The sequence below is a fragment of the Aulonocara sp. 'chitande type north' Nkhata Bay genome, linkage group LG15 (genome assembly GCF_057382095.1).
Source record: "Aulonocara sp. 'chitande type north' Nkhata Bay isolate Kocher_YH1m ecotype deep benthic linkage group LG15, A_spYH_male_GT1.1, whole genome shotgun sequence".
NCBI classification, from domain to species: domain Eukaryota; kingdom Metazoa; phylum Chordata; class Actinopteri; order Cichliformes; family Cichlidae; genus Aulonocara; species Aulonocara sp. 'chitande type north' Nkhata Bay.
Genome location: NC_141358.1, coordinates 33,764,101 through 33,782,797, shown reverse-complemented (window position 1 = coordinate 33,782,797; position 18,697 = coordinate 33,764,101). Strand labels below are relative to the sequence as shown.

General features: G+C 40.4%; 1 protein-coding gene across 5 annotated transcripts in view; it reads left to right on the top strand.

The window, feature by feature from the left end:
* ankrd6b (ankyrin repeat domain 6b) overlaps positions 1–17,969 on the top strand; it is a 77,319-nt gene extending 59,350 nt beyond the window's left edge. For 3 of the 5 annotated variants that reach the window (XM_086263002.1, XM_086263001.1, XM_086262999.1), the window contains exons 8-16: positions 1,799–1,897; positions 3,113–3,190; positions 3,542–3,646; positions 4,683–4,796; positions 5,908–6,078; positions 8,420–8,572; positions 11,185–11,298; positions 13,621–13,909; positions 14,896–17,969. In XM_086263002.1, coding sequence (XP_086119128.1) covers positions 1,799–1,897; positions 3,113–3,190; positions 3,542–3,646; positions 4,683–4,796; positions 5,908–6,078; positions 8,420–8,572; positions 11,185–11,298; positions 13,621–13,909; positions 14,896–15,473 — 1,701 coding nt within the window. In that variant the 3' untranslated portion in view covers positions 15,474–17,969. The remainder of the gene's footprint in view (positions 1–1,798; positions 1,898–3,112; positions 3,191–3,541; positions 3,647–4,682; positions 4,797–5,907; positions 6,079–8,419; positions 8,573–11,184; positions 11,299–13,620; positions 13,910–14,895) is intronic. The other 2 variants (XM_086263004.1, XM_086263000.1) reach the window with 1 other exon arrangement.
* Positions 17,970–18,697: the final 728 nt, after the last annotated feature.

Below are 18,697 nucleotides of genomic sequence, written 5' to 3'. Positions count from 1 at the left end.
TGATTTGCAATGTGAATGAAGCTCTTGCAGTGGTTCTATAAGGACCAAATGGCTCATAACATCAAGCTAGACACCCCATACACCCGAAGCACCTCCCATAGAATACTCCCACAAAACACATGTAGACTGGTTGAGCAAACTCCCACCCACCCTGAAATATCCTTAAGAGGCTAGGTCCAGTGTTCCGCAGCCCGGACGAAAACCGCATTGTTCCTCCTGTATCTGAGGTTCAACTAACAGATGGACTCTCCTTTCCACCACCCTGGCATAGATTTTCCCCAGGGAGTGTGTTCACGGAGGGTTGGAGGACACCCTCCAGTCCACCTTCTTGAAGATGGAAAACACTACTAGAGGTACGGCCCTAAATCCCCACATGAGTGTCTGACACTGGGACAACAGAGTGTTAGGGTACTCTTAACTGCTGTTTGGTGCATAAGTGCAGACAACAGTTAGGAATAGTTCCCTGACACAAAGGCACAGGGAACAGTCCCTCTCTACCACCGGGAAAAAAACAAACAAACCAACATACAGGCAGCAAGCCAAGGGGATCCCAGGATGCCCACCCTAGCCTGCTGCCTCTCACCAAGGGCAACTCCGGACTGGTTCAAGAGCCCAAGCTGTGCATTGAGTTGAGCCCAACTATATTTAGCCTTATGCAGTAGTTTAGTTTCCTTCCCCACATTCCATGTCCCCAGCGCTAGCATCGGTACCTGGAATTGGTCCACCAGGGTCTCTGCCCTTGGCTGACAACTGGCACACAGTGCCTTCTGTGGGTGCTGGGTCTACAGGAAGGTCGTTCCATGTCCCTTCTTTGGGCTGCTCTCGGCCAGGCTCCATAGGCCAAAGCCTGGTCACCAGGTGCTTGCCCTCGGGTACCCTTCCCAGGCTAGGCTCCATGGCGGGGTCCCAGTAACCCTATCCTGAGAAGGGGTTTAGCTGTTCCCTTGATCTTGTACTGGCAAGGTCTTCTGAATCGCCCTTTGTCTGGTTCCTCACCCTGGACCAATTTTCCATGGGAGACCCTACCAGTAGGCAGCAAAGCCCCCCAACAATATAACCCCTCCTCCATGATAAGGCAGTGATTCATGGAAAGGGAGACACATTTTTCCACATGATTACATATATCATATTAGTTGAACTTGTAAAAATATATAATGAAATTATAACTAGTAGATTAAATGAACCATATAAGGTGGGGATTTGCATGTTAAGGATGAGATTATATACATCATATAAGGTAAGATTAACATGGAGGAGTGAGGATATTATGTTGACTGAGTCATATTAAGATCAAAATTAATAAATGAAGAAGTTAACTGAAATAACCTTTTTATTCAGGTATATAGCTCATAGTTAATAATCAGTATGCTTTTTATGTTCTCTTGTAAATAAAATACTGTTTTATGATTTGTAAATCATAGCATTTTGTTGCTATTTACATTTTACACAGGATCCCAACTTTTTTGGAATTGGATTAGTAATTGCATTGTTTAATAGACCACAATAATAAAGAACTGGCATCTGTTTGAGATCTTCAAGTTAAGGTTAAACTTATATTAACATTACCTAACAGACCTTTTTTATGTCAAACATCATCAAAGAACAATCCTTCTCAAATAAATGCACGGTGCATTTATTTGAGAAGGATTGTTCTTTGATGATTTAGCCTATTTATCCCTTCCAAAGAGCACCTCAAAGAGACACAATTTAAATCCAGGAAGCACTCCTTTCTCCTTTGTTTTTAATATTGATGTATTTGTTTCATATTCATGTGCATGTCTGTGTGTGATGCACACAGGCTGGAGACACTCCGCTACATGTGGCAGCTACACTGAATCATAAGAAGGCGATACGCCTGCTGCTGGAGGCTGGAGCAGACAGTCGCATCAACAACAATGTGAGTGTCTCTGTAGACTCAGGAGAAGCATGTCTTTAATTTTAGCACATTGAAAAACCATAGTAGTTATAAGTGGCACTTTCTGTTGTCTAAAATGTTCACGAGTTTTATAGAAATTTATAAAAAATGTCTTGAGTTGAGGTTGGCCTATGATTTTCTATGAGTTCCTGCTTTAGTCCTCAAGGAATGGCTCAGTTTTTCTAATTTGTGTATTTCTCCAACTATATCCAGCCACTAATATGTCCTTGTTGGATCACATTTTAGTCAGCTCCTCATTATTGTCTTTGTCTGTCACAAGTTAGAATCTCAGGGGACTCAACCTCAAGGTCAGAGGTCAAGTTTTCTGAAAATCTTGTGACTGCCATGAGTTGACAACAAGCCAGCATAGAATTTTGAAATTGAAACCATAGGTATGCCTAACAGGAGGCTGTGGATTAGCACTGGCGAGTGCCAGTATTTTTTTAAAGGCAGACATATTGATAATGATGTCAGATCCATATTAAATATGATAAATTCTAACAGGAATTAACATCTATGACTACATCATTTCTCCTTCCACTCACTTGTCAAAATAACTGAAAAAGGAGTTGTCTTAAGAAATTGTAGTGGGTTGACTTGGGATAGGGTCTCACAATGCATCCACTTCCTCCATCAGCTTGCTGCCAGTCCCTGCTTCTTGCTTTTAACTCAAAGCTGTGCTATTCACCATTTCTTTGTAGAAGCAGCAGGTAGCACCTTGAAAAGCATTTGAGCAATTGACCATCAGTAGCTGGAAATTCTCTAATCGCATTACAAGTCATTATACCTTTTTTGGAGATGTCATTTCATATAATGAAATGTTAAATGGACTGATTCTTATATAGCGCTTTTCTACTCTTCTGGAGCACCCATTCATACAAGCACTTGCAGAAGTGCGTACTAACATTCACACATATTCATACTCCAATGGATCATCGGAGAGCAACTTAGGGTTGACCTGCTTTACCGCCTGAGCTACAGCCACCCCGAAATGTGTGAAGGTTCAGATTGTACATTAAAATATCCCATCAATACTAACAGGTTGCTAAGTTCACAGTGATAGAAAATAAGTTAATAATTTGCTTACCACAAGCCAGGGAAAACATCCGGTCTGCATGGAATGGAGAGGAAACTGTGACCAGCTGAAGGTGGACTCATGTTTTGTCTGTCTTGATTTGTATCTCTGGGTGTCTGCAGGCAGGTCTAACAGCTTTGGACCAGGCCAGAGAACACAACAACCCAGAAGTAGCTCTTCTACTGACTAAAGCACCCCAGGTAAACTCTCACTGTGACCAGTACAGGCAGACATAATTTATAACTATAATAAATAGTTTGATTGTTTTCCACGTATATGAAAATGTGATGTGTGATTTTTCTTTCTCGTGGGCTTTTCTAGGTTTATTTGTCATGTTTAGTAACTATAGCTCATATTTTACCAAATTTCACTGCCCAACATATAAGAAAAAAGAATCAGATCACTTAAACTATATTTAACATACTAACAGCTAAAATTGAATTTTTTTTGAAAAGCCAGTAAAAACTGTACTCATCAATACTTATCAATACAATATATACAATATATAATTCACAAATCATACTTGATGAATTGTGTCTTCTTGTGTTCAGGTGCAAAGTTTTGTGCGTGGCAGGAAAGCAAGGAAGAGGAGAGATGAGCTGAAGGCAGAAGGTCGGGCTCAGTCAGTGCCTAGAAATGCGATGCTACCCTGTAAGGTAAATATACTTAAGTGTCAGTGTAGCTGAAACTTACTGAATGTAGACTTCATCACAAAAATAGGAAAATGTGAGCAAAAACTGGAATGAGCAGGAATGTTTTTTTATGGAGGAGGGGAGTCAGGGTTGTTTCCACATATCTCTGGCGTTGGCCACACACAGTACTAGCCCTAAGGATTTTTATATTTTTGTGGGGACAATGCCTTTATCATATCCTTTAGCTAGAGTTAGCAAGAGTGCCAACATCATTGTGTGCCAGGAATTAGTTTCTCCTTCTCTCACCCCTTTTCACTCACCATGTTTTTATACACCACTCTGCATTTAATTAGGAGTTATTATTCATCTCTGGCACACTTCTACAGCATGTCTTTTGTCTTGTCTCCCTCTGCTCACCCCCAGGTGGTCATGACAGATGGCTGCCTGTCGCTGATCCTGGTTCTGCTGGAGGTTTCTTCCTGTTAAAAGGGAGTTTTTCCTTCCCAACTGTCGCCAAAGTGCTTGCTCAAAGACGGATGTCTGATTGTATGGTCTTTACCTTACAATATAAAGCGCCTTGCGGTGACTGTTGTTGTGATTTGGTGCTATAGAAATAAAACTGAATTGACATGAACTGAATTGGCCAAAAGTATGCACTCACCCATCCAAATCACTGAATTCAGGTGTTCCTATCACTTTCATGGCCACAAGTATATACAATTTGACACCAGGGCATGCTTGACTTTTTCTATAAACATTTACGAAAGAATGAGTTGCTCTCAGGACTTTAGTGAATTCCAGTGTGGTACCTTAATAGGATGCCACCTGTGCACAAATCCAGTCGTGAAATGTCCTTGCCACTGAATATTCCACTGAATATAGCAAAGGAAACGATTGGGAACACTGCGATTTTGATAGAATTGTAGACTTGAATTATTGAAAAAAGAAAAGGGAAAAGACAAAAATCCACAATATGTCTCATAATGTCCACTTTAAAATCTTTCATACTGTTTAAATGTTTCTGGAACCTGCTTAGATAAACCTTCCTCTCGTTCTACAGAGTAGTGTATCTGCTGCAGGCGACAGCCAGAGCAGTGACCAAGCTGCCTGCAAACACACTAAGGTAACTGAGTCTAACGCCAGGAGAGGAAAGAACAGGAAGCGGAAAAAAAAGGTAAGACCGTGCATATAAATATGGAATAAACCATGGAATAAAAACCTTTAAAAAAAAAAAAAAAAAAGCGAAAGTAACCAGTAATGAGGGCTAACCTCAGAAGAAACTATCCCAGGTTTGTCCTGGACTTTGTCCAGCTGGTCACAGGAAGAGTCACCTTTTTAGATCCATTTAAAAACCATTTAAAACCACTGAAAAATTGCCCTCTGGAGAAGAGCAGAGAAGGTTGAAACAGTTTAATGAGTTTCTAGACCCAAGAACAGCACAGCAAAAACCAAGCAAACCTGGGGTGTACAGCCCTGGTGTTGCACAAGCAGCAGACAAAGACAGACAATGACAAAGACAAGGCGTAACAGAAAGATATAGAGAGAAGGGATATTTTGGCATCTTTCGGACACATTTATGGTTAGAGGTAATTCCGATTGCAACTTATTTATGGCCAGCAGGATATTTTTGTAGCCAAAATCAATTACTTGTTACTCATGAATTAATAACTTACGACCACATAGTGTTGGTTAACTATTGCAGTTTTATGGTCACTGCAGAGCAATAGGTCATAAGACTTGATGCATAGTGTTAGCATGAACCATTAATCTTCGAGAGGAATTAATCTAACTATAAATCACGATATATCCATTCAACATATATAATATAGAGTATATAACATAAAATATAGATACAACTTAAGTCAGTGACACACGGTGACACAGATGATTTTCCACCCTGTTGCCTAAACACGCAAACAAAAACATCTTACTGCATTATTTACCAGTTTAACAAAATTAATTGGATCACATCAAAAAATACCTGCCTGTCTGCACTCTATATGGATGTCTTCATCTTTCTATCTTTCTCCTTCCTAGCCAATGGATTGTAAAATATTATTACCTACGTAGTTAGTTAAATATCTACTACTACCACAAGATGGCAGTAATGTAAAGGATGGATGCAAACATGCCAGGAGCTTTTTAGTTTATGTCAGTTTTTACATGCTTGTCCTGAAGAAGTGCCACTGATATAACTAAAAAATGTAGATAAGGCACAATGTACACATTGCACAATATAAAAACCAAAAGCTTAACATATTAATTCCCTACAAATGCCGTTGCAGCCATCTTTGTCTGACCCTCTGCACTGCAGAGAGACCAGGCACTGTGGAACCATTCATAAGAAGAAAGGTAAACTGCGTGGAACCGCCCCTTATGTTTCCATCCCTCCACACAACTTCAAAGCCTATCAGCTGTACACGCTGTACCGAGCAAAAGATGGCAAGATAATGCAGGTAAGTGACTATCATTACCATGTTTTCGCCAACACTGAGGGTGCCAGTTTGGCACAAGTAAGGTGCTGTTAAATAACAACCAGGCTAGGTAGACACTGAGAAAAGCAAATAATTATTCTTCAGACAGTAAATGCCAGTATCTTGTATCTAGCTTGGTTACTGGTAATTACTAAAGTAGTTCTAACGATAGTATTTAACCTCCTAAGACCCTTCCACGACATGCATTTTTAATTTCTCTTTGATATTTGGGCATATTGGGGCCCGATAAATGCAAAAACAAAGAATTACCAGATTTTTTTTACCTTGTTTTTGTTTTTAAGAAAAATGAGAGCCACAAATGAGGATATTCATTTAAAATTTTGATACAACAGTAGCAGTATAATGTCCTCGTAAGTGGATATCAGGCCCATGTAGAGCAAAATTGAGTATTTTGGTCTAAATAACCCAAAATGTGATGTCCACATATGTGGACGGCAGGTCCTAGGAGGTTAAGTCTAGGATCCAGGTACATCACAATATGCTGTGTTTTGCCCCTTGAAATTCTTTACAAAGCATTTACTACAGCCACCTTCAGATGTTGCTTGTTTGTAGGTCTCTGTTGCTTCATTTGTATCCTCAGCAATTAAAAAGCATGTACTGTTAGGTTAGGATGTTGTGACCGAGTTGGCCATTGCAGAATATCAATTTTTTGCTTCCAGAAGCTATTGGTTTGCTTTTGTAGTATGTTTTGGATAGGTTTTCATTCGCACTATGAAGTCTGTGTGATCATTTACACCACATGGCTTAATCTGAGTGGAGAGTATAGTTTTGTACATTTCATCAGCAGCCAGTTTGTTCTTGGCTGTAACTAGTGGTTTGTACCTTGTTGTAAATCCTCTGTATTTACATTCATGGACATGTCTCTGATATCTCCTTGAGTGTGTTCTTGACTTGGCTAGTCAAGTTTCTATTAATCAAGAAAAAAAAGTGATTGTCCATTTTTGTGGGCTTACAGGCTTTTTGTTGCTGCTGAGCTGGCTATTAAATTCCTTCTTTTTAAGAATGTACCATATTGTTGATTTTGCCATTCCATTTTTAATAACTATAGTATGTATTAACATGTTGAAGTTTGTATGGATATATCTTGAAAATATGACCTAGTGTCTCAATGATTTTACCTGTATAAATAAAGATGAAATAAAAAAAAATAAAATTCCTAAAGTTTTTTTTTCTATCCTTCAGACAGGTTTAGTTTGTTTTTTAAGACTTCTAACTAAACCACTACATTGGACACTGATGTGCCACCCCATACCCTGCCACCCACTGGTGTTACTATCATGTTACTATGATGTGTTTCATTGTAATTATTGTTATTTAACCCTGTCATGCATGAATTATCACAACCTCAATAAGGATTTTCTTCTTAAATATTTTTATTCTTCCTTTCATACCAACAGATAAATAAAAATACTTAAGAAAAATATCCTGATTAAAGTTGACATAACTTATGGATGAACGGGTTAGTAGTGTGTATTAAATCTTGATAAAATAATTAAGAGACACTTATACCACAGTGACCAGAGCGACTAATGAAAATTTAAAGAAAATGTCCATTTGTTTGTCGTAGCAATGCTTCTTGGCATTAAATCCTCTCTGTTGCTCAGCCCACAAATGCATTTTCCTTACAAATGTGACATCATTTAAGAGGAAATGAAAAAGCTTTCCCATTGTATGATTTATTGCTAAGAAACGTTGTTACAAAATACACAAATCAACAAAACTCGTATTTCCCTTTTTTCTGCTGGAATTTCCTTAATTTCCTCTTCTAACATTACACAAACCAAAGGTTATTATCACACTGTTCATAAACTTCTGGATTTTGTCCATTTTCTGTGGCATGCCTATGGTGGAGGTCTGAAGAAAATTGTGAATTCTGCTTTTGATTCATGCAAGGAGCTTCAGTCTACTACTCTACTACTTTCCTCTGGTGTATTTTTTCTATTTATAATAACCCTGGGTCTATGCTGAGTGTGCGCAGCTGATGGGCGCTGTGTAAAACGCCTGAATGTGGTAATGTACTACATTTTACAGGCAACCCTCCACCTCTGCCCTTCAACCTACCTGTAGACTGTAGAATGTAATGATGGGCTAAAACCCTTCATGTTTAATGTGACCATTGAGGCATATCAGGCAACAGTACCAAGCACTCACTATTTATCTGTTTTAAAGGTAAAGAGTTAATTACATCACATGTGAGTGCTCAGAATGTTTTCATTTATTCCTAATGAACATCCTTGTTTCTGTCATTTTTCCACTACAATACCTTAATGATTTAAATATGGATTGCTGGTTTGTGTTACAGGCTCCTCTGAATGGCTGCCGCTGTGAGCCTCTCATAAATAAACTGGAAAACCAGCTGGAAGCTACCAAGGAGGAAATGAAAACTGAGATCCACATCATTCAAGACCAACTGAACAGCAAGATGGGCCAGCTCGACCGCAAGAACAAACACCAGGTAGCATATACAGTTGCTCATTGCAACTGATCCACAAAAGAAAGTAAGCACTCACATAACATTAACTGCAGTTGGTGCTATTCACGAGGTTAACAGCATTTCAGAGGCCTCCCTACCTCTCAACTCTGCCGCCCTATTTTTTCCCTTCCTTCATGAGTGGTCTTTCTGTGTGGAATTTGTGTGGGTTCTCTCTTCTTCTCACAAGTGAGGTTAATTGATGATTCTAAATTGCCCATAGGTGTAAATGTGAGTGTGACTGTTTGTCTGTCTCTATGTGTCAGACTGGCGATCTGTCCAGGGTGTACGCTGCCCCTCACTGCTGCGTACACCAGCGTACACCCTGGACATGACTGAGGCCATTTCTGATAAGGTCTCATGAAGTGTAGATAGATCAACTGAACGGCCAGATTAATTCCTTAAGGACTAAGGCTTTTTAGATACTGTTCATCTACCGTCTAGGTTTTTTTTAGGCCTGCCTTTTGGCTTCATCTTTTGGTTTCCACTTTTCCAAGTTTTCTTACATTTTCAAGGGCGTACTGCACACCAAGTCGTGATATGCCAAGTTTTCTGCTAATGAGTCTTTGGGAATCCCCTTGTTGACAGATTGTTGAAATGGAAGCAAGTTATAGTGCATCCAAAAAAAGTATTTACAGCACATCACTTGTTCCATATATTAAAATCTTACAGCCTAATTCCATAATGGATTAACTTCATTTTCACTTTCACCTCATTCTAGATACAATACCCCCATAATGACAAAGTGAAAAAAGTTGTTTAAAATTCCTTAAAAAATGTATACAAATCCAAAATATACCACACACATAAGTATATAAACATTCACGGACTTTGCTACTCAAAATTTGAGCTCAGGTGAATCCTGTTTCTACCAATCATCTGTCAGATGTTTCTACAACTTAGAGTCCTGCTGTTGTAAATTGGCTAGGCTATTGTAATTCATTGTTATAATTATTATCAGGCTGTCCTACTCCCTGAAAAGCCTTCAGTTGATTCAGAATGCCGCATAGAGAGAGAAATGTCTTCCTTCTCTCTTCCCAACGGTCAAGATGGCCGCCCTCCATGAGCCTGGTTCTGCCGGAGGTTTCTTCCTGTTAAAAAGGAGTTTTTCCTTCCCACTGTCGCCAAAGTGCTTGCTCATAGGGGGTCAATTGATTGTTGCGGGTTCTCTGCCTGTTTGTTTTTTTATTGCAGGGTTTACCTTACAACGTAAAGCTCACTGAGGGAACTGTTCTTCTGATTTGGTGCTATACAAATAAAATTGAATTGAATTGCAAAGATGGGAAAATGGCTGTGCACTGATGCTCCCCATCCAACACGATGGTGCTTGGAAGGTTCTGCAAAAGGAAACTGTCCAAAAATAGGTGTACCAAGTTTGTAGCGTCATACTCAAGACTTAAGGCTGTAATTGCTGCCAAAGATGCTTCACTAAAATAACAAGGCTACATGTACATGTTATATATAAATTTTTATATAAATGTTTTATTTTTAATAAACTTAAAAGAATTTCTAGCAAACTTTTTTTTACAATTTGTCATTATAAGGTATTATGTCTAGAATTTTGATGTGAAAAATTAATGTCATTCATTTTTGAATATGACAAAATGTTGAACAAGTGAAGCGCTGTGAATACTTTCCGGATGCACCTTAGTTACTCCTATTAGTGTGAGTAATTATTTTTATGTGTTATGTGTGTGTGTTGTCTGCAGAAGTAGCAAAAGTACAGAATTTACTTATCTAAGTAGAAGTAAAGAGGTTGAAAGCTACTCCAGTAAGATTGAAGTACTGAAGCAACTTTTTTTACTCAAGTCAAAGTGAAAAAGTGCAGGCTCTGGAATGTACTCCAAGTAAGAAAGTAAAAAGTAGCTCCTTGAAGGACAATTCTACCAACTATTTTTGTACAAAGGTAACTGAACCTTGCGCTATATTCATATAATAATAAAATAATATTAGTACATGAGAATAAAAAATTCAGAATTGGTTTTAGTTACAAAGAAGGAAATGATTTCTCTTTTGGCATATAAACACGGTGTGGTAAGAGGATGCATGTGGTCAGACTGAAAAACACACAAACAGGGAAGAGTGGATTGGTACAAAACAAAATATGGACAGATGGTAATGAACAGATTGCACCATCGTGCAATAAAGAGAATGTATGTTCGATCACAAAACAGCCGATCAATTTGTTTCACCAAGTTTGTTTCTACACGAGTCATTTTGTAGAGGGTATGGCAGCATTGACAGTTTGTCTTAAAACAGTAACTGTAATGTGCACATTTTGGCTTTTTATTATGACTGTTTTCTTGAAATAAAACTTTATTCTCAATTTTTTTTCTTAATGTGGCCCTAATACACCTTTGTAAAACTGTGACAGAACAGAATAAACAGAACAAGGATGTCTGTCTATTCTTGGGTTTTTAGTGAAGCCTAAACTTGAATGCATTTGTAGAATGAAGGTGAATAAAGCTCTGCCTTTAGCCTGTGTGACAGCAGGGTTTGAATGCAGACATGCAGTAAAATGATAGGAAGCACAGTAGATAAATCCTTTATCTTTTTAACGGTGTCAGCCCTGTTTTCACGTTGTTGTCTGTGATTAGATCTGGGCTCTTGACAAGATGACAGTGGAGAGAGCGTCAGCAGAGAGAAGCAGCTGTCTGAAGAGGATCGAGCAACGGGCCCTGCAGGAACGACGTGAAGCAGAAAAGAGACAGGTAACACTGTCAGGATACCTCTGACTGTGGAACTCTGACTGCTCTGTGTATGAAGCCATCACAGAATGATGTTTGTTGTGTGTGAAGTTTGTTCATGAAGAAAAAGGAAATTTAACATATTTGACCTTTTACTGTAATCTCCAGATCAAACAAAGGCAATAGAAAATGTTAACCGGGGTCTGCATGACATTGGGACACAACAAGCTATCGAAATTGGGCATCATCATTGAGTGCTGTGATAAAGTGTTTGCCCCCATCCTAATTTCCTATTTTTTTGTATGTTTGTCATACTTAAATGTTTTAGATTAACAAAAAATCTAAATATTAAGCAAAGATAACACAAGTACACACAAAATGCAGTTTCTAAATGAAGGTGTTTATAATTAAGAAGATAAATTAACTGTGGTGTATCACATCTTTGAAATGCTGAGTTCAATTTCTCTAGTCACACCCAGGCCTGATTACTACACGCCTGTTCGGAATCACTTAAATAGGACCTGCCTGACAAAGGGAAGTAGACCAAAAGATCCTCAAAAGCCAGACATCATGCTGCGATCGAAATTCAGGAAAAAATGACAAACAAAGTAATTGAGATCTCTCAGTCCGGAAAGGTTATAGCAGCAACAACTCATCCAACAGGTCTCAAAAGACTCCAGAATAACATCTAAAGATTGCAGGCCTCACTTGCCTCAATGAACACTGACCTTAGTCAGTGTTCATTTCTCCACCATAAGAAAGAGACTGAGCAAAAATGGCCTGTATGGCAGGCTAAGAGTTCCAAGACGAAAACCACTGCTGAGCAAAAAGAAAATAAAGGTTCATTTCAGTTTTGCCAGAAAACATCTTGATGATCCCCAAGACTTTTGGGAAAATACTCTGTGGACGGACGAGATAAAAGCTGAACCTTTTGGAAGGTGTGTGTCCCATTACAGCTAACGTAAAAGTAACAGAAAAGGAGTACCAGCAAAACCAGGCTGAGGGAGGGGCATTCATCTGCTGTGACTAATTGAGGGTGAGAAGAGGACAAAAGACATGCTGTGCAAGAAAGCCAGAGAATAATAACTAATTATTAAGTGCAAAGTGGTGTAAACACACAGGTAAGTGAAGAAGCACCCAGTGCATCATGGGAAACTGTAGCAGCCTACACCTATTGCAGCATAACTAAGGGAGGATTCAAGGTCACCTGATCCAGCCCCAACTTTATGCTTTCCTCAAAAAGGAAAGTTTAAACCTATTGTTAGGCTTCCACAAAAGAGGGGCTCTGCCTCCCATTCTACTTTTAAATATCCTAGATACCCCAAGTAAACCAGCGTCTGGGAGTGAAGTGCTCTATTGGAATGTTTCACAGGGTAACCAGTGCCCTCATGGCAATTGTTATAGTTTTATTACATCTAGCCAACAAAATAGAATTGTTGTTTTAATTGTGAATGTGAAGCTATTGGTGCTGTGGCCCATTCCTTTAAGTCATAAGTATGTGAAGTAGAATAGATGTTACTGTAATTTTTCTAAGCATTTCTTAAGTCGTCATGATTTTCATACTAATAATTACACAGTGGGCCCAAACATTCAATTGAATTAAATTGAAATAACAGTATTGCAAATGCTCACAATTATAGATCACATTCTATGAACCTATAAACTGGATGTGGATGCTGTTGAAGGCAGAGGAATATCTTGCCGTGTAATTACATTAGCACATTCCACCCAGAGTCATTTCACTGCCTCATTCGCACTCAGCTGGCTGTGGAACCCCAGAACATTAAACTAGTCAGATGTTCTCGATATATTACGTATAAAATTTTGTCAACTGCATCATGTTCACATGAGCTGAATCTAGAGACGGTCTATCCAAAGAGATTCCAGGACTTCTCTTATAGCTTGATGCTGTACAAAGAGGCACTGTAATATTAATAGGGTGCAATTCTGTCTGGTCTCTACTTCTTTTAGTAATATATGCTTCAGTATGTCTATTGACTCCTGCAGCTAGCATTATCATTCTTTTTCTGTACTGGTCCACAGTATGCTGAAGTGCCCGTATATCTGCAAGCAGGGGACCTGATCAGTTGACCTGTGCACAATTAATTAAACTGAACTGTACACAACTTTTCAATCTCAGTAGGTGATCTTATACGGGACTAATGTGCTGGATTAGGTGGATGTCAGGATATAATGATGAATAGATGAACTCCATTAAAGATTACATCATTGTTTTCTTTTAATCTACTTTTAGGACAGTGTATGCATTAAATGAATGGGAACTGATCTAATGAGCTCTTCTGTCATTAATAGAACTCTTGTGTGTGGTTCATTGTGTCCCCTAAGCAGACAGCTCTGGCCAGTGAACTGAAGAGCTGGTGTCTGTCCAAACTGCAGAACATGGAGGGCCGTGTCACAGGAGAGCCCAGCAGCACCAAGTTACAGCACTCCTCTACTGTGGCCGAAGCTAATGTAGCACCCTTCGCTGTGGTGCCCATTGGACAAGGGGGCAGCTCCCAGTGCCTTGAGCACCACAGTGACCCTCCACTCCTGGAGTTCAGCCGGGAAGAGTCTAGTGTGGCAGAGGGTGGCACAGCCAGTCACTACTTTGTTGTTCATGTGGAGAGCTCTCCAGGTAACAAATCAGCATAAACAAAGATGCTTTGTTTTGTTTCAGAAAAAAAAGAAAAAAAAGAAGAAGCTTCAAATCAAATTTAAAACAGCGACCCTGTAAATTAATAAAATGAATCCAATGAAACCTCATTTTCCTGTTCTGAGCTGATAGGAGTGATAACTGGTGTGGTCTTCTGCTGTAGTTCAGCTGCTTCAAGGTTCCACATGTTATGTGTACACTGTTCAGTAATGCTCTTCTGAATACCTTGGTTGTAATGAGTTACTGTTTCAGGAACTCAGTTTGCCCATTCTCAACTAGGCATTCGTGCCTAGAGAACTGCTCACAAAATTGTTTTCCACATTTTTCTGTGTATCGTTGTGTGGGAAAATCCCAGTAACCCAGCAGTTTCTGAAAAATTCAGAACAGCTGGTCATCAAAGTCTGTCTTGATAATGTCTAAATGCTAAGTGGCCAGTGATATGCAAAAGAAAACAGCAAGTATCTTCAGTATACATAAACAAATAATAAAAAATGAACAATTATATAATTCCTACCCATTCCCACCCAAATTTGGCATCAGTTCTGGAATCTGAAAAAACAGGAATTCTATACAGCATTTATAGGTCTATTCACACCATGAAAATACAACAGAGAAAATGCTACATGCTATTCGTGACTGCAGATTTGCATTGCATGCTAATTATCAGGCTGCCTAGTGGGTTCTATTCTAATCTTATTTATACAGCAACAGACAGGCTTCAGGGGTCTGTACCTTTGCATTGTAAGGTACAGACCCTAGAATAATACAGAGAAAACCCCCAATCAGACACTCGCTCATGAGTAAGCAGGATGAAAATCTTTGGAAGAACCAGGCTCGGGGAACGCCAACAGGATTAAAAAAACACACACACATGATTTTTAGGGCCAAATACAGTTGTATCTGAATTTAGAAGCACAGCAGGGTACCGTGAAGCTTAATGTTGGCTGAACCTCTTGTGAATTGTACAGATGGTGATAAGGATCAGAATACTGAGGATGACTCTCCCACAGCAGCCAAGAACCCCCCATCATCTGTTCAGGTGGTTCGGCCAAAGGAGCGCTCTGTGACCTCTGCTGACACCAAGAGCAAGAACCAGGAGCTGAATGATGTGGACATAATGAGGAGTGGGGCCAGGAGCCAAAGATCCAGCAGCTTCTCTCCAGCCACGGAGCGGCGCTGCAGCAGCAGAAATGACATAGGGATCAGAGAGAAGGAAGGACACTGTGATACAGGGAAGCACCAGAAGAAATATTTTCAGGGTAGGACTAAATTGAGAGGGGACATAAAGGTCAGGCCTCCAGAGGTCTTTGGAGGCCAGCCTACGTTTACTCAGGAGAGGGACAACATGCATGCCATTGAGGTGACCCAGTATTTCTTTGAGACGGTCTCGACTCAGATGGAGCGCTGGTATGAGAGGAAGGTGCAGGAGGCTCAATGGCAGGCAGATCAGAAGGCTCAGACAGAGAAAGATGCTCTGATTAATAGGATTGCCTACCTGGAGGATGAGCTACGTATGCTGAGAATGCATCGGGACGAGGACTGTTAAGATACAATCCATTTGCTGGAGAAAAAAACTGCTGAGATCTGTCCAGCATTGACCAAACATCATATAAATGTGATTCCTCTTGAGGACCAGTATACAAAACTGCAGAACCTCAGAACCACAGTCTTAGAGCAAAGTGCTCCATTGGGGTGGTGTGGTAGTATGAAGTTTTTAAGATAAGATGCAGCCTGATTATAGAAGACTTTATGAGGCAAAGGGTTTTAAATTTGATTCTGGATTTGCCAATGAAGCCAATGAATGGAAGCCAGTACAGTAGAAATATGCTCTCTCCTTCTAGTTCCTGTCTGAAGTTTTTTCGGACACCCTGATAATAATGAATTACAGTAGTCCAGCCTAAATGTAATACATGCATGAACTAGTTTTTCAGCTTCGTTCTGAGACAGGATGTTTCTAATTTTGGAGATATTGTGTAAATAGAAGAAAACAGTCCTACATGTATGTTTAATTGTGGTGGAGGTGTGGTCCCTGGCTCAGCTGCAGGGGAGGGGTGGCGCAGCGAGTTCAAGGGGCAGTGCCAGGCAGGTGAGTGGACAGGTAGTCGTGTGGCACTGATGAGCTCTCTACTGTTGTCAGTGATGCTGGAGTGGAGAGGAGGAAAGGCTTTAGAAGGTGTGCGCAACGCCGGGAGAGAGCTGTAGTGAGAAGTGTGTGTGCCAAACCTTAAAAGTACACTGCTGTGTGTCGAGAAGTAAAAAGAAACGTTTCGTACACTGTTTGTGTGGGTCCGGTCCTTGTACAGTGGTGCTGAAACCCAGTGGAGTATGTCCGAGCCTCAGGCCGCGCCACAGGCGCAGCCACTCCAAATCCTGGCTCAGATGCTGGCAGAGATGGCGACCGTGAGCCGTGATCAGGCGGGCGCACAACAGAAGCAGATGGAGCAGTTGTGGGAATAGCTGGACCGGCAGATGGGGGACCTGGAGCAGCTGGTTGCGGTTGCCGCGCCGTGGGGCATTGTTGGAGGCAGAATGGATGGAAGTGAGATGTGTTCATGGTGATATTCACAAGTATCCTATTGTGCCACTGATATTAAAATACAAGGACAAAACACATAGGATTAAGGGTGCGGTTTGCTCGTGCCTGTCGCTCCCCCTAATTCTGGGTATGGATTGGCCAGTCTAATAAACTGTTGTGGCAGTATGCAGGGATGCGATTACAACCATTAATAGCCTCACTAGAAGGTCCCGCCAGCTTGGGAGGTTCACTTTATGGGAGATTTTCCACTGGAGCAGTCTTGTGATAACATTCTAGGCACAGCCAAGTGATAGAAATTGATTATCACGTGGTGCGCCCTGAAGCCGTGCAGACCTCCCGACTATGTGTTATTAAAAGATTTATCGAGTGAGTCGTGACACTCACGAGAGGAGGAAAGGCTTTAGAAGGTGTGCGCAACGCCAGGAGACACCTCCAGTGAGAATCGTGTGTGCCAAACCTTAAAAGTACACTGCTGTGTCGAGAAATAAAAAGAAACGTTTCGTACACTGTGTGTCTGGGTCCAGTCCTTCTACATTAATGTACGCTTTGAAGGACATATCCTGTTCAAAAAGTATTCCTCAAAATGTTACTGGAGGCCAAGGTAGTGTCATCCAGAGTAGCCATCTGGTTAGAGACCATATTTTGACGATTTTTTTATAACCTCAGTTTTCTCTGAATTTAGAAGCAGAAAATTTGAGGTCATCCGGGTCGTTTTGTCTTTAAGACATTCCTGCAGTTTAACTAATAAGTGTGTGTTATCTGGCTTCATCGGTATGTAAAGTTGGGTGTCATCTGCATAAAAGTGAAAATGTATGCTTTGCTTTCTAATAATACTGCTACGGAACCCTGTAGAACTCCATAACTAACGAGAGCACTACCTTTAATACCTACAGCATGCTCTAATCACTGTAATAAAATATTATGGTCAACAGTATTGAGTAAGATAAAGATCTGTAAATTTCTCTTACTTTACTCACATTTCACAGAATGTATTTTTAGTAATAAGTCTGATATGAATTATTGTGGATATGGGCAAGTGTACGATAATGGGGAATTTAATTTTTACTTTACAATCCTGTTTTAGTGTAATATTTATTGTGAAGTAGTACTTTCTTGCTTATTTCATTTTTATGTACTGTTCTTTTAATACACTGTAATTGCACACAGGGGGAGCAGTCAGGCTTCTGCACTGTGGATAGTGGAGGCTTTAACTAGCTGTGGAATCAAACAGTTTTCTTACCGTGTCGGGCAGTGTACAGGGACATTCAGGCTGATTCTTGTGAATTCAAGACTGTGGAAACATATGTTTTCAGAGGGTTTTCCCAGCAAGTGATCTAGTGGATTTTTAGTGTCTCCTCTCTCTGCTTCTCTTCCCCTCTGTTTTTCTTTCCCTCTCTTTTTCACAGTTTCTCTTGTCTTTCTCTTTCCTATCCCCCGGTCCTGTTGTTCCATTTGTAATAACTTAAAAGTAAAATAAACTAGAAAAAGTTGCATTTCCTGCGAAAATGCAGTGTGAATGCCGTGTAGTGGAATCTGAAAACAGCAGAAGGAGAACTCCGCTGAAAACACTGTGTAGAAGCTGAACTCTGCTTTATTTGAAAGACACCACAGAAGAGTGTCAAGAAAGCAGGGAGAGTTCAAGGATGGAAGACGTGCAGCAAGCACCACAGGTAGGATCTGAACCAGCGCCAACTGGTCTCAAGGCAGCTGCTCATTTCACTGAGCCAAACTTGTTCTCAGGTGACTGAAAAGATATGAAACTGAAAATTGTCCTGAAAAGAGGTGAAGATGCTGAAAATTCTGTTGAAAAGTGTCACGGACCGCCGGGGCAGACCGTGTGGAGTGAGTGGAGGACCCAAGAGCAAACAGAGGTGAGGACACAAAACCGGACTTAACAGAAGGCGAGCCTTTATTTAGGGCCGAAAACATAAGGAACAAGGCAGCAAAGGAACTGAGGGAAAACCTGAACATAGACTGGGAAAACTATGGCTAAACAAGGTACAAACTAGGACTAGTTGAGGCTGGGGAACTATGACAAGGGGTAGGGGAGATAACACAGACGACGCGACACAGACTACATGAAACACAGAGACTAAATACACAAGAGGGATGATCAGGGGAAGTGGCCACACATGGGAACACAGCTGACACAGATAAACATAACAAGACATGGCAGGAGTAAACAACACTGACGGGAGACTGTCAAAGTAAAACAGGAAGTACACAGAGGTGCA